This window comes from Trachypithecus francoisi, unplaced genomic scaffold (genome assembly GCF_009764315.1).
Source record: "Trachypithecus francoisi isolate TF-2019V2 unplaced genomic scaffold, Tfra_2.0 Lachesis_group17, whole genome shotgun sequence".
NCBI lineage: Eukaryota > Metazoa > Chordata > Mammalia > Primates > Cercopithecidae > Trachypithecus > Trachypithecus francoisi.
The window spans coordinates 23,399,720-23,413,361 of NW_022681462.1; the positions used below are offsets into that span (position 1 = coordinate 23,399,720).

At 43.4% G+C, this 13,642-nt stretch overlaps 1 protein-coding gene across 2 annotated transcripts in view; it reads right to left on the reverse strand.

The window, feature by feature from the left end:
- EXOC6B (exocyst complex component 6B) overlaps positions 1-5,393 on the reverse strand; it is a 739,232-nt gene extending 733,839 nt beyond the window's left edge. For both annotated transcript variants that reach the window (XM_033175069.1, XM_033175068.1), the window contains exon 1: positions 5,149-5,393. In XM_033175069.1, coding sequence (XP_033030960.1) covers positions 5,149-5,261 — 113 coding nt within the window. In that variant the 5' untranslated portion in view covers positions 5,262-5,393. The remainder of the gene's footprint in view (positions 1-5,148) is intronic.
- Between the last annotated feature and the right edge of the window lie 8,249 nt (positions 5,394-13,642).

Here is a 13,642-nt window from a genome sequence, read left to right on the forward strand (position 1 = left end):
AAAATAAGAAAAAAATGATAATTGAACTTAATTTAAATTAAAAACTTTTGTGCAGCAAAAGCTAAGAACATGAAAGATATCAAAAAATGGAAAAGACAAATCACAGAATAGGATATAATATCGCAAATCATATATCTGATAACAGGACATATTCAGAATACATAAAGAACTACAACTCAAGCTAAAAAAAAAAAAAAAAGCAAATAACCCAATTTAAAAATGGGCAAAGAATCCAAAAAGGATAAACAATGACCAATAAGCACATGAGAAAAACAGCTATTACGGGAATGCAAATCAAAACTACAATGAAATGCAACTTCACGCCCACCAGTATGGCAAAGCAAAAGAGATAACAAGTGTTGACAAAGATGTGAAAAAATTGGAACCCTGATACATTGCTATAGGAATGTAAAATGGTGCACACACTTTGGAAAAACAGTCTAGCAGTTCCTCATAATGTTAAACATAGAGTTACCTTACAGCCTAGAAATTCCACTCCTAGGTACATACTCAACAAAAATGAAAACATATGTCTATACAAAAACTAGTATACAAATGGCCATGGCAGCACTGTTCCACAGCCCCAAAATGGAAACAACCCAAATGTCCATCAACTGATGAAAAATAAAATGTGGTACATCCACACAATGGAATATTATTCATCAATAAAAAGAAATTAAGTACTGATACATGCTACCACATAGATGAACCCTGAAGACATTAAGTTACCAAAAAACACAAATTGTTTGATTCCATTTATACAAAATGCCCAAATGTCCAGAACAGCCAAACCCATAAAGAAAAGTAGTGACTGCCTAGGGAGAGAGAGGGAACAGAATGAGGAGACCGCTAATGGGTACAGGGTTTCTTTTTGAGGTAACAAAAATTATCTAAAATTAGGTTGTGGTGATTGCTGCACAACTCTGCAAATATACATACCCAAAACCATTTAATTATTCACTTTAAATGGGTAAATTGTATGATACATGAATTATATCTCAATATAGTTGTTTTCTTAATGGCAATGTATTTCACTATTAAATTTTAAGTTTGAAAACAAAAAATCTTAAACAACAATTAGACTGAATGTTAATTGCTATTACCCAGAGTACAAAATGAAGAAACGACTTCTACTGAGTAAGTGATATAAAGGAAAAGTGAGGCCGGGTGCGGTGGCTCAAGCCTGTAATCCCAGCACTTTGGGAGGCCGAGACAGGCGGATCACGAGGTCAGATCGAGACCATCCTGGCTAACACAGTGAAACCCCGTCTCTACTAAAAAATACAAAAAACTAGCTGGGCGAGGCGGCGGGCACCTGTAGTCCCAGCTACTCGGGAGGCTGAGGCAGGAGAATGACGTAAACCCGGGAGGCGGAGCTTGCGGTGAGCTGAGATCCGGCCACTGCACTCCAGCCTGGGCAACAGAGCGAGACTCCGTCTCAAAAAATAAATAAATAAATAAAAATAAAGGAAAAGTGAGATATAGGGATGGGATTTGAAAAATGAAAACAGAGAGCTGTTGTTCATAAATGATTTGTCATCAAAATTTTAGATTTATAACATAAAACAGGAATCAACATTATTTTAAAAACAGGACAGACAGGCTTTAACATCTTATAGGCCTCTTTCCAAAATTAGGACTCACAGATAACAAAATAATTTTTAAGGTAAAGACAAAGAGAGAGATAGCTAGTTTCCCAAAAGAGTTTGCTAAGCAACAACCTCTTTATATGTGGGTATATCTTGGGCATTTCACAATTACAACGAAAAAGAAGAGGTGGTATATCCTTATGAGATATGGGAATCTACCAATATTACATGTACAGCTCAAAACTAAAATAATAATAGTAATATAATGAAAAAGTCAAGTCACTGTGACTCCTCAAACAAAAAGGGATAAGACTGGAAAAACAATCCAGTATCACAGCAAAGAAAGCAAGCAAGTAATGATACACAAATAATAGCTGGGAAAGGAAAGAGTCTGGTTAGGCAATATAGCCCAGTGGATTTTTTTGAAGAGCAGGTATTTTAGGGATGGATATACTAATCTAATATCTGCTCTCAATTTACTTTCTCTGTTCGTTAGTTTCTCTTCAGCTAGAAAAACCTATCTCAGGAACAGTTAAGAAAATGGTGCCTTTACCTCAAAAGATGAAGAAAGAGGAAAGACATACGATGAAGAAGAAAAGTTCGAGATTTACAATTGAGAGTAGTTAAGGCAAGAAAGCTACTGCCTTAATCAAACCTGTTTAATGATAGTGATGAAAAACAGGAGATAATGACAATAGAGGCACATCCCAAGTAAGGCATGGGATTTGAAACATCAAGTCTGTGCATGCTGCTGCCTCTGAACCGGATAAGGAAAAAAGGTGAGATCATCCCCTATGAATATGGGTAGGGACAGCTAGACTAAAGACAAAGCCCATGGGCACTCCTTGTATTATAGGATATTCAAGTGAATGAACCCTGGGTCTGATAGTAAGATTTAGTGTAATCTGCTAAAAAAAAAAAAAAAAAAAAAAAAAGGTTAAGACCAAAAACGATAAGCCCGTAATCATCATATAGGAAGTCAAGAAAAGCAAGTAAAACTGGTAATGAGTCTCAAACTTTTTTTTTTTACAGTGTCCCCTTAGGACAAAAGATCTCTTAATCCATCTACCTACATAAAACCCCACTTTTCAGTGGAAAAAACTCAATAATAACAATGAAACAAGTTTTAGGGAGACTGGGTAACTTATATTTAAATCGTAATGTATACACAGTTGACCCTTGGTATCTGCAGACTCAATCAACCTCTTAAATCAAAGTTTTAAGAAAAAAAAAGGGACAGTGGCCAGGTGCAGTGGCTCACGCCTGTAATCCCAACACTTTGGGAGGCTAAAGCAGGTGGATTGCTTGAACCCAGGAATTTAAGACCAGCCTGGGCAACACGGTGAAACCCCATCTCTATATAAAATATTAAAAATTAGCCAGGTATGGTGGCACACGCCTGTAGTCCCAGCTACTCAGGAGGCTGAGGGGAGAATCACCAGGAGGTCAAGGCTGCAGTGAGCAGTGATTGCAGTGATTGTGCCACTGCACTCCAGCTTGAGCAACAGAGTGAGACCCTGTCTCAAAAAAAAAGGGATGGTTGCATCTGTACTAAACATGCTACAGACATTTGTCTTGTCATTATTACCTAAACAATACAGTATAACATATATTTACATGGTATTTACCATTATATTAGGTATTATAAGTAATCTAGAGATGATTTGAAGTATACAGGAAAATGTAGGAAAATATAGGATCATTGACCCTTAAGAGCTAAAGAAAATGGGAATTGAGAGAAGCACAATGGTCCTGATCATAAGGTAATGGGGGTTGGTGGAGAGACAGGCAACTGTGTGGAAGAACTGGTCCAAAAAAGGGAGCTAAAAGTCACTTTAAGGGACAAAGGGGCCAGGCACGGTGGCTCATGCCTGTAATCCCAACACTTTGGGAGGCTGGGGTGGGAGGATCATTTGACCCCAAGAGTTTGAGACCAGCCCGGGCAACATGGCAAAATCCCATCTCTACAAAAAGTTTAAAACATAGCCAGGTGTGGTGGTGGTGCACAGCTGTAGTACCAGCTACTCAGGAGGCTTAGGTGGGAGGATCTGAACTCTGGAAGTCAAGGCTGCAGTGAGCTACAATCACATCACTGCACTGCAGCCTAGGAGACAAAAGGAGACCCTGTCTCAATAAATGAATATTAGGTTGGTACAAAAGTAATTGCGGTTTTTGCTATTACTTTTAATAAATAAAGAGACAAAAGGCAAACTACCAAAGGTAGTTATGACCAGGGGTGGTACTGGCATAAATGTGCTAACAATGTGTCCTGGAGAAGGAAGCTGTGCAGGTGGAGAGGAGGAGTAGTTTCCAGCCTGCCCTCCTTCAATTAGTCTTTCCTGAGTCAACTCACGCCAGGAGAACGCAAGCAATGAGTAATAACTTTTCTGATGGGAGGGGCAGTGACCCAAGACTGTGCAAGGAGGGTAAGATAGTTATCTATGCATTGGCTGCATGAAGATCAGAATGCATAACAGTAAGGGATAAGGCTGAGTTCGTTCTAGGACACCAGTAACATGAGGGGAAGGGGGAAAGTAGTTCAAAACTAGGCTTAGTGAGTAATTATCAACAGGAAGTACGGGTAGCCGGTAATCTCCAGCTGAGGCAGAACAGTGGTTAAGTGTCTGGATCCAGGCTACCCGAGTAGCAATCTGAGTCCCCCACTTTATTTTCTCTGTGACCTTGGCCAAGTCACTTAACCTCTCTGTGCCCCATCTGTAAAAGGAGAGTAATAGAACCTACCTAATACGGTTGTTTTGTGGCTTAAATAAGTTGCATTTGTAAAATCACTGTTTACAACGTCTTGCACTTTATGTAACAACTGCTACCTAAATTTGTTAAATAAGTTGAGGTAAGTCGGGATTTCTTTTGACATCTCCAAATAAAATGGAGATGTGCGTGCAAAAAAAAAAAAAAGAAATGGTAACTTGGAGGCGGCAGCAGGGTCAATTTTCCCCAGCGACGAGGAGGCTGCACCGTGGGCGAGGGTCGTCCTCGTAATAAGGAAGCAGGGATAAAGGAGCAGCGGCTCCCAGGAGAGGGGCGCGGGTTGGGGGAACTTTCATCCAGGCCTAGGATTTCCAAGGACTCGTTTCTGAGAAGTGGCTGTGATTCTGAGGCAAGACTTTGATTTCGAGCACCAGACCATGGAGTGAAATTCTGCGTTATCTGAAGAGCAGGACTCCTGTCTAGGGCAGGACGGAGTTGGAGTCGGAGGGAGAAGGATGATGTCCCCAGGGGAAAGATCTGACGGGAGCCACCACCATCTGTCGGGCGCCCGCTCGCTCCCCAGCGCCGGACTAGCCTCGGAGGGAGAACGAAGGCTGCTCCAGCCGCGAGAGAGGCAGCGGGAGCCTCCTGAGTCACTGGGCTATGGGGCGCCGCGAAGGGACCCCGCGTCGGGGCTGCGAAGGGAGACCCGCCTCGCCCGGGACGCAGGGTCTCTCCGAAGGGAGAGGCCAGCGCCGGCCATGGAGGCAGCCGGCCGGAGCCGCGACCCAGAGGAGCCTGCCCCGTCCCGCCCGTTCCCGCCCCTCGGTGGCCCCGGCACCCGGGGTACCTGAGCGTGGGCCCGATGCAGGCCGTGTCAGTGCTCTCGATCTCTCGCAGGATCCGCTCGTGCTCTGCCGCTGTCTCCAGGCTCTCCGCCTCCGCCATCTTACCCCGCTCCATAGACTGGGGGCGCCCCGCAGCGCGTCCCCTCCGTCAGCTCGGCTCACCTTTTCGCTGCCCCACACTCCCTCTTCCACCCTAGGCTCCACAGCCGCCCCAGCCTCTGGCTACCCGCAGGCCGACCCCTCCCTCAGGCTCGGCACGCCCCCTTGCGTCACCGCGTCCGTCGGCGTTCTGCGTAATGTCCGCTGGGACTTGTAGTTCTCTGGGAAATGCTAGGTTGGATTCCGTTCATTCATACATTGAATCCGCAAATACTTGTTGAAAGCCCACTGTAAGCTAAAAACAGTTAACAACACTGCGTAAACAGTGATGATCAAGTCAGGCAGTGGCACTAAGCCTACAAATTCTTGTTTACCACCTTTGTCACAAAGTGCAAAGACTCTGTAGATGCGAATAATAAAGTCTAACTTAATGTCTGACAGAAGCCTTACAATCTAGTAGGGGAGACACGGGGAACTAGAGAATTCAAAACCGTGAACTGTGAGCCAGTACAGAGAATGGAGTTCAGAGATCTCTTCTGGTTGCCAAAGTTTCATAAAGAGATTGAGTTTCGGAGTTTAAAAGGCATAACTGGAAGTTGTGAGGAGAATCCAGACGGCCGAAAAGAATTTCATTTGCACTGACGTGTAAAGAAGTAGTAGTAAGGGATGGGTCTGGAAAGGCATGTTGGAGAGAAATTGCGAGGAGCCTTAAATAGGGGGCTGAGAAATGTGGACTTTGTTCTAATGGTTCCACTGATCCAACAACTAACTGCAACAGAAGCACCTGGAAATATTTTTTTTTTAGTACAGACTGACTAACGGTCATACATCTGGAGATTCTGATCCAGGCATCTGCATTTCATGAACTCCTCAGTTACAATTTTTTTTTTTTTTTTTTTTTGAGACGGAGTCTTGCTCTGTCACCCGGGCTGGAGTGCAGTGGCCGGATCTCAGCTCACCGCAAGCTCCGCCTCCCGGATTTATGCCATTCTCCTGCCTCAGCCTCCCGAGTAGCTGGGAGTATAGGCGCCCGCCACCTCGCCCGGCTAGTTTTCTGTATTTTTTAGTAGAGACGGGGTTTCACCGTGTTAGCCAGGATGGTCTCGATCTCCTGACCTCGTGATCCGCCCGTCTCGGCCTCCCAAAGTGCTGGGATTACAGGCTTGAGCCACCGCGCCCGGCCCTTCAGTTACAATTTTAAAATCGGATTTATTGATCATTGCTTGAGTTGTTATACAACACAACGAATGGAAAGCCACAGAAGGTTTTTAAGAGGAGTGACACATCAAAATGTGGACGTTAGGAAATTTGGTGAAGGGCAAGTGTGCAAGATGTGCAGAGATAGAGAATTTGGAGATAAGGAAACGCCATAGGAGATGATAAGGCCTAAACCAGGGAAGCAGCAATGAGAATGAAAAAGAATGAGCAAATAGGAAAAACATCAAAAAGGGAGAATTGACAGGATTTACTAGATACCAAAAAGGTTAGATACTACTCCAAGGTTTAGTACCAGAGTGACTAGTAGAAGAGGATTTCCACTGACAAAAAAAGTCATGAGACAAAAAAACTGGAAATTTAGGCTAAATAACTTGTGCTACAACCATACTATAGACTAGTATGCAATCATTAAAAAGAAAGACAAAAGACTCTATGGTCATACATGAAACTGTCTTCAAGTTGTAGTTGTTGAGCAGAAAAAAGCAAGGCATGAAACAGTATATAGACTCTGTCCTCATTTGTTTTTTAAAAGAATAAATACTCATATATATGCTTTGATATATACACACACACATACATATATATAAAATTACATAAGTAGAATATTTCTGAAACGGTGCCCAAAAACTGTTAACAGTATGGCATCCAGGAAAAAAATTGGAAAGAAGGAGTCTGAGGTAGGAAGAAGGTAATTTTTAATTATCTATCATTTGCACTCTTGGAATTATTTTCCTTGTGCATGCATTACTTTTTTAGTAAAAATAGTAGTCATTACCTAAGAACACATTTTAAAAATAAATAAACCAGTAGTAAGGGGAATGGGTTACAAGTCCTAATTTGCCAGGAAGAGAGCAAGTTGATAAATCTGTCTGTCTCTAGATAATCTCTGCCTGTCCTCGTTTCGTTTCATTACTCGTGTTTCAACAATTCCAAACAGACATAGGAGGGGTAGGGAGAGTGTGGAGCCTTTGGTATTTCTAAAGATCTCTTGAAATACATGACCGAGGGTCCCTTCAGACACCCATTTTAGCATCTCACTCAGCAAATTTTTCACCTATCACAGGATCCAGGCTGCTGCATAGACGAGACACATTCAGTAGTGGTTAAACTAGCTTCTGCTACTGTCAGCAGTTTTTGTGAGCCTCCACAGAGGCCGGAGGCCACACATCTTAGCAACAGGGAATGAGTCTGCAGTAAGCAGTATTGGAAACCTCCATTGAAGAAGACAAGATGATCTGTCTAATGTTTATGTCCTCCAAATAGAAAGAATGTGAGTCCCATTGATTCAGTTCCAGCATTACTGGTTAAAATGTATTGAGCAGACTGGGCGCAGTAGCTCATGCCTGTAATCCCAGCACTTTGGGAGGCCGAGGCAGGTGGATCACTTGAGGTCAAGAGTTTGAGACCAGTCTGGCCAACATGGTAAAACACTGTCTCTACTAAAAATATAAAAATTAGCCCAGCATGGTGGCAGGTGCCTGTAATCCCAGCTACTCAGGAGGCCGAGGCAGGAGAATCATTTGAACCTGGGAGACGCAGGTTGCAGTGAGCCAAGATCATGCCACTGCACTCCCACCTAGGTGACAGAGTGAGACTCCATCTCAAAAACAAGCAAACAAAAAAATGCATTGAGCACTTTCTGTGCGCCAAGCACAAGATACAAAATAAATACTTCACATATATCAACCTTATTAAATCCTTACAACAATCATTTGCAGTAAATATCACGTGTCCCCTTTTACAGATAAGAAAGCTGAAATATTAGGCAACACCCCACATCTCACATCCAGTAATGAAGCTGGTATTCGAACCAGGTCCATCTGATTCAAAGGCCTATTTCCTAACCAGTAGCCCATGCTGCCCCACCCAGGCCCTTCACAGCCATGAGTTTATTGTGTGATCATTCTGCCACTCTACCTCTGCTTCTACATTGATATAATGGATTGTATCATTTCTGAGACCCCTTCCAAATCAACCTGGAGACCTCTTCACAAAATCACATCACTCCGCTTACCTAGAATGAACTGGTTTTCTCTTCTGCATGAGTAGGTAGGCAGCATCAGCATTCTCACTGCTCTCCACTGCCACATCTAGGCTGTTGTTTCAATACCCTGATTCCCCAACTCTCCTTTGAAGTCTAGGGCATCTGGTTGTGCCACAATTATCTACTAATATCCATATTCCTCAGAAATTTTACCTCTTGGCTCACAGTTTTAGGGACAGGAGGCAGGGAAATTCTGGGCAGAAGAGGGCAGGTGCCCAGCAAGGGCCCCACCCTCAAGCCAGAACCACAGCCCAAAGTGACAATATATATCCCTGTTTTCCTGCTTGAATATTGCCTTTTCCAAAACCACCCACGGCCCACCCCACTCCCCATCCTGTGCCCATAAAAACTCCAGGCTCAACTGGCAGAGAGGAGAAGCAGCTGAACATCAGAGACTATGGTTGAACATTGGAGATACGGGGCTTGACTTCAAAGGGACAGCTTTATGGAGTAGCTCTGAGGGAAAATTACCTTTCTACTCCGTCCCACTTACAGCTCCCCTTCCCACTGAGAGCCACCTTCCTCAGCAATAACATCTCCCACATTTACCATCTTCAACTCTGTGTGACCTCATTCCTCCTGGATGCCAGGTGCAGATGCAAAAGTCTATCACACTGACCCTCCACTGAGCTGCTAACACTTAAGCTGTCCATGGATGGCAAAGCTAAAAGAACACTGTTACACTTCCTCTGGGGCTTCAGGGGTCACGAGCACCGTCCCCTAGACACTGCCACAGGACCAATACGGAGTTGGGTCTTGCTGGTGCCCAAAGGTGCTCGTCCCAGCTCCTGCACACATTCACCTGCACTCTCCCTCCCACAATGGGTAGAGCAGCAAGTGAGCGGAGTTCACCCCTGCCAGTGCCCGTGCACTTCAGTTTCCACCCACGAAGGGGTCAGGGAAATTTCCTTCTTCCACAGTTTTTCTCTCCACCCCATTCCTTATCATGACCCCAAGGAATTTCAACATCGGGACTGTGCCTGCTGACCACTCTGACTTCTCTGATCGATCCCAAGTATTCCAGCCAGGTTCCTGGTGCTACATAGACAATCCATTCATGGCTTCACCTCCCACCTTAATATAGTAGGTCCTAACTTAAAATCACCAATAGGTTCTTGGAAACTGAAACTTTAAGCGAAACTGTGTATAATGAAATCAATTTACCACAGTTCACTGATATAGACAAGAGTTAAGTTTCTACGGCCTATTTTTTTTTATCTCAAAAACATTACCAAACTTCTAAATAAACACCAAAACACTTCTATTATTAAATATTGAAATAAGAGCTAGACATACATTTTAAAAAGATTAATAGAAACAAATAAGATAATGATTTACCCATTTTTTGGTGAACCAGTGAGTGACAGCAATTGTAGTGGTGGTGGGTTAAATCACGGAATAAATGTTTACAAGGCAAAAATTATAGGGAGTACCTCCTACCCAAGGCTCAAAAAAAATCACTGAGTGCTTTAGCACAGCATCATTTATTGTTGTGCACCAAATGATTATCAGATACTTTAGGACGTCTTCTTGTACAATAAGTTGTATTCATTCATTTTCCAACTTGCTTATTCCAATTCAGGGTTGCAGGGGGGCAGAGCCTAACAGCTCAGGACCCAAGATAGGCACCAACCCTGGACAGAATGCCATTGCATGGCAGGGTGTACTCACACACATACCGACACTCACTCAGAAACAATTTAGAGATGCCAAGAACGTAATGTGAACATCTTTGGGATGTGGGAGGAAAACTGAAGTACCGGGAGGAAAACCAAAGTACCAGGAGAAAACGCAGGCAGACACAGGGAGAATGTGCAAATTTCACACAGACAGTGGCCCTGGCTGGGAATCTATTTTTTTCTCATCAAATGTCAACCTAAAAACTCCAAAAGTTCAGAATCTAGTTTAAAAAGAGTTTATTCAAGCACAAGGGTTGAAGAGGGCCACCTGGGAGCATAGATTCAAATTGCCCTGAATAATACACACTCCAAAATTAGTGGCAGTTACAAATGGTTTCTTTGGGTTTTTTTTTTTTTTTTTTGGCAGGGGAGGAGGGTGAGAAGGAGTCTCACTCTGTCGCCCAGGATACAGGGCAGTGGCATGATCTTGGCTCCCTGCAACCTGCATCTCCCAGGTTCAAGTGATTCTCCTGCCTCAGCCTCCCAAGTAGCTGGGATTACAGACACCTGCCACCATGCACAGCTAATTTTTATGTTTTTAGTAGAGATAAGGTTTCGCCATGTTGGCCAGGCTGGTCTCGAACTCCTGACCTCAGATGATCTGTCCTCCTCAGTCTCCCAAAGTGTTGAGATTACAGGCGTGAGCCACCACACCTGGCCAGTTACAAATGGGTGGAGTTTTTTTGTTTTGTTTTGTTTTGTTTTTGAGATGGAGTCTCACTCTGTTGTCCAGGCTGGAGTGCAGTGGCGTGATCTTGGCTCACTACAACCTCCTCCTCCTAGGTTCAACTGATTCTCCTGCCTTGGCCTCTCAAGTAGCTGGGATTACAGGCTACCACCACCACGCCAGGCTAATTTTTGTATTTTTAGTAGAGACATGGATTTCACCATGTTAGCCAGATTGGTCTTGAACTCCTGACCTCAGGTGATCCTCCCGCCTCAGCCTCCCAATATGCTGGGATTACAGGTGTGAGCTACCTCCCCCAGCTACAAGTGAGTTTTTAAAGGAAAAAACAAGAGGCAGTTTCTAAGTTTACCAAGAATTTACATTAAAATAATATAAGCTATTGATTGGCTATAAATTGTTCTTTGTATCACAAACTCTAGGAATATGAAGATAATGGATGAGGCAGCTAGTCAGGAACAAAATGTATTTTAACAATTGCCCCAAGCATGGGTGTGGGGGTAGGACTAATGCCCCATACCCAGGTCTCTCTCAGCCTGATAAATTTTGCCTAACTCACAAACTCAGACAGCTCTGAGCTATCTTTCAATTTTCCAGTATTATAACAAAATGACGTTATTTGGTTATTCAAGGACCTGCCTGTATTCCACAAACATTGCTCTTCCCCCAAGACTATTAAATTCCTCTCTGACTCTTTTCCAGTCACCTCTACCTCTGCCTAATTTCAATGAGACCTGCACTTTAATCCTGATCATCCCTGATTTCTATATTATCTATTAGCATCTTTTCCCTTTTATCTAAGACACATTTGGATGGAATTTCTTCTATCCAAAATTTCATTTCAAAGAAACCTGAGTTTGCTTCCTGGCCTTTCCATTAATCAGCAGGTGAGTTTGGGTAAGTTATATGGCTTCCTCAAGCTACAATTTTCTCAAACATAAAATGGAGTTTATAAGGCCGGGTGAGGTGTCTCACACCTGTGATCCCAGAGCTTTGGGAGGCTGAGGTGGGAAGATTGCTTGAGGCCAGGAGTTTGAGACCAGCCTGGACAACATAAAGAGATTCAATGTGCCTGGACAACATAGAGAGAACCAATGTCTACGAAAATTTTTAAAGATTATCCAGGAGTGTTGGTGCATGCCTGTAGTCCCAGATCCTCTGGAGGCTGAGGCAGGAGGATCACTCGAGCCCAGGAGTTTGAAGTTGCCGTGAGTTATGATCACAACACTGCACTCCAGCCTGGGTGACAAACGAAGACATTGTCTCAAAAAGAATGGAGCTTATAACCTACACCTTAGGCAATTGTAAGAATTATAAATAATTAATGCAAGGGGCCTAGCACAGAGCTTGTTGGAATAAGTTAGCTGCTACCCGCGTGTATCCCCATGAACCACCAATTTGACTAAACCTTCTCTAATTTTCTAGCTTCCTTTAACATACCGATCTTCCACCATACCCACATTGTCAATCTCTCCTCTTTTGTGGAGTCCTGATAAGATAAGTAAGCAACAATGAGGAAGGGGTCCCAGATGGGGTAGAACAATTGTTCTGAGAGATGACTAATCACAGACAATCTGCTGGCACAACATCCTGTTCCCGATACCTCATTCTGCACATATCACCCTCCAGCATGACTCTAAAAAACTTCCCTTCAACCCCTGCCTCTTTGCAGATAACTCCTTCTCTGCTATGCTGCCCATTGCACCCTTGCAATGTATCTTCATACTTTCTCGAATAAATCTGCCTTTCTTTACCCATGACTTTCTTTGTAAATTCCTTTACCACCTGCCACACCTTTCCCAGCCTGTCACACATAGGACACCCTTCTATTGTAATCAGGAAATAAGACTGTAACCATGGCAACTAGCACAGACACATTTATGTTACTCAACATCATTTGGGCCCTCAGGGTTCCTCACCCATCCTTTGACTTCTAATCCTGCTCACAACATCAAGTTATTTTTTTCCTTTAAACAAAAATTTATTTTAAGTAGAGATCGCGGTGGGGGGGAGGGAGAGCGGTCTCACTATGTTGCTCAGGTTGGTCTTGAACTCCTGACCTCAAGCAATCCTCTAGCCTCAGCATCTCCAGTAGCTGGGATTACAGGCGCCAGCCACCACACCTGGCTCACAGAATCTATTTATAAGCTTTTCCTCTCTACTTAAAACCCTAGTTCTACTCCCCATCCTTCTCAGTCTTAGGAGATACCTTTGTCTCTCACTTTATCAACAGGCCTACCATCCATCATTAAGTCCTCATTTTCCCTCCCCTTCACCATCTTTTCATCCAATTCCACCCATGTCCTGTGTAAAAGGAATGTAGAGCCTGTCATTCTCCAAAGTCAACTTCCCATCTCTTTGTAACACGTCCTGTAATAATCTCTTTTCCCTCTTAGAGCTTCAGTCTCCCCTCTTTGCTTTATCTGGACCAGTAAACACATGTTTGAGTCTTTACAACTAAAGATAATCTCGTCAACCTTGCTTCCCTGAGCTATTCCAGTTCCTCCATTCCGTTCACTCCTTGGAAATGTAGTTTACACTCCTCCTCTTTACCTCTCCCATGCTCTTAATGTCTTAACTCAAACCACTCCAGACAAACAACTTTCCAAGGTGATCCTAAACTTTCTGACTGCCAAATCCAAAAGCATTTTTCCAGCCTTCATCCTACCTGATCTCTACTCATTATTTGACATTATTGACCGCAAATGTTGTATGGAAGCGAGAAATAGGAAGAAAAGGGGAGTGGATCCCCTTTCATAACCTTAACTCAA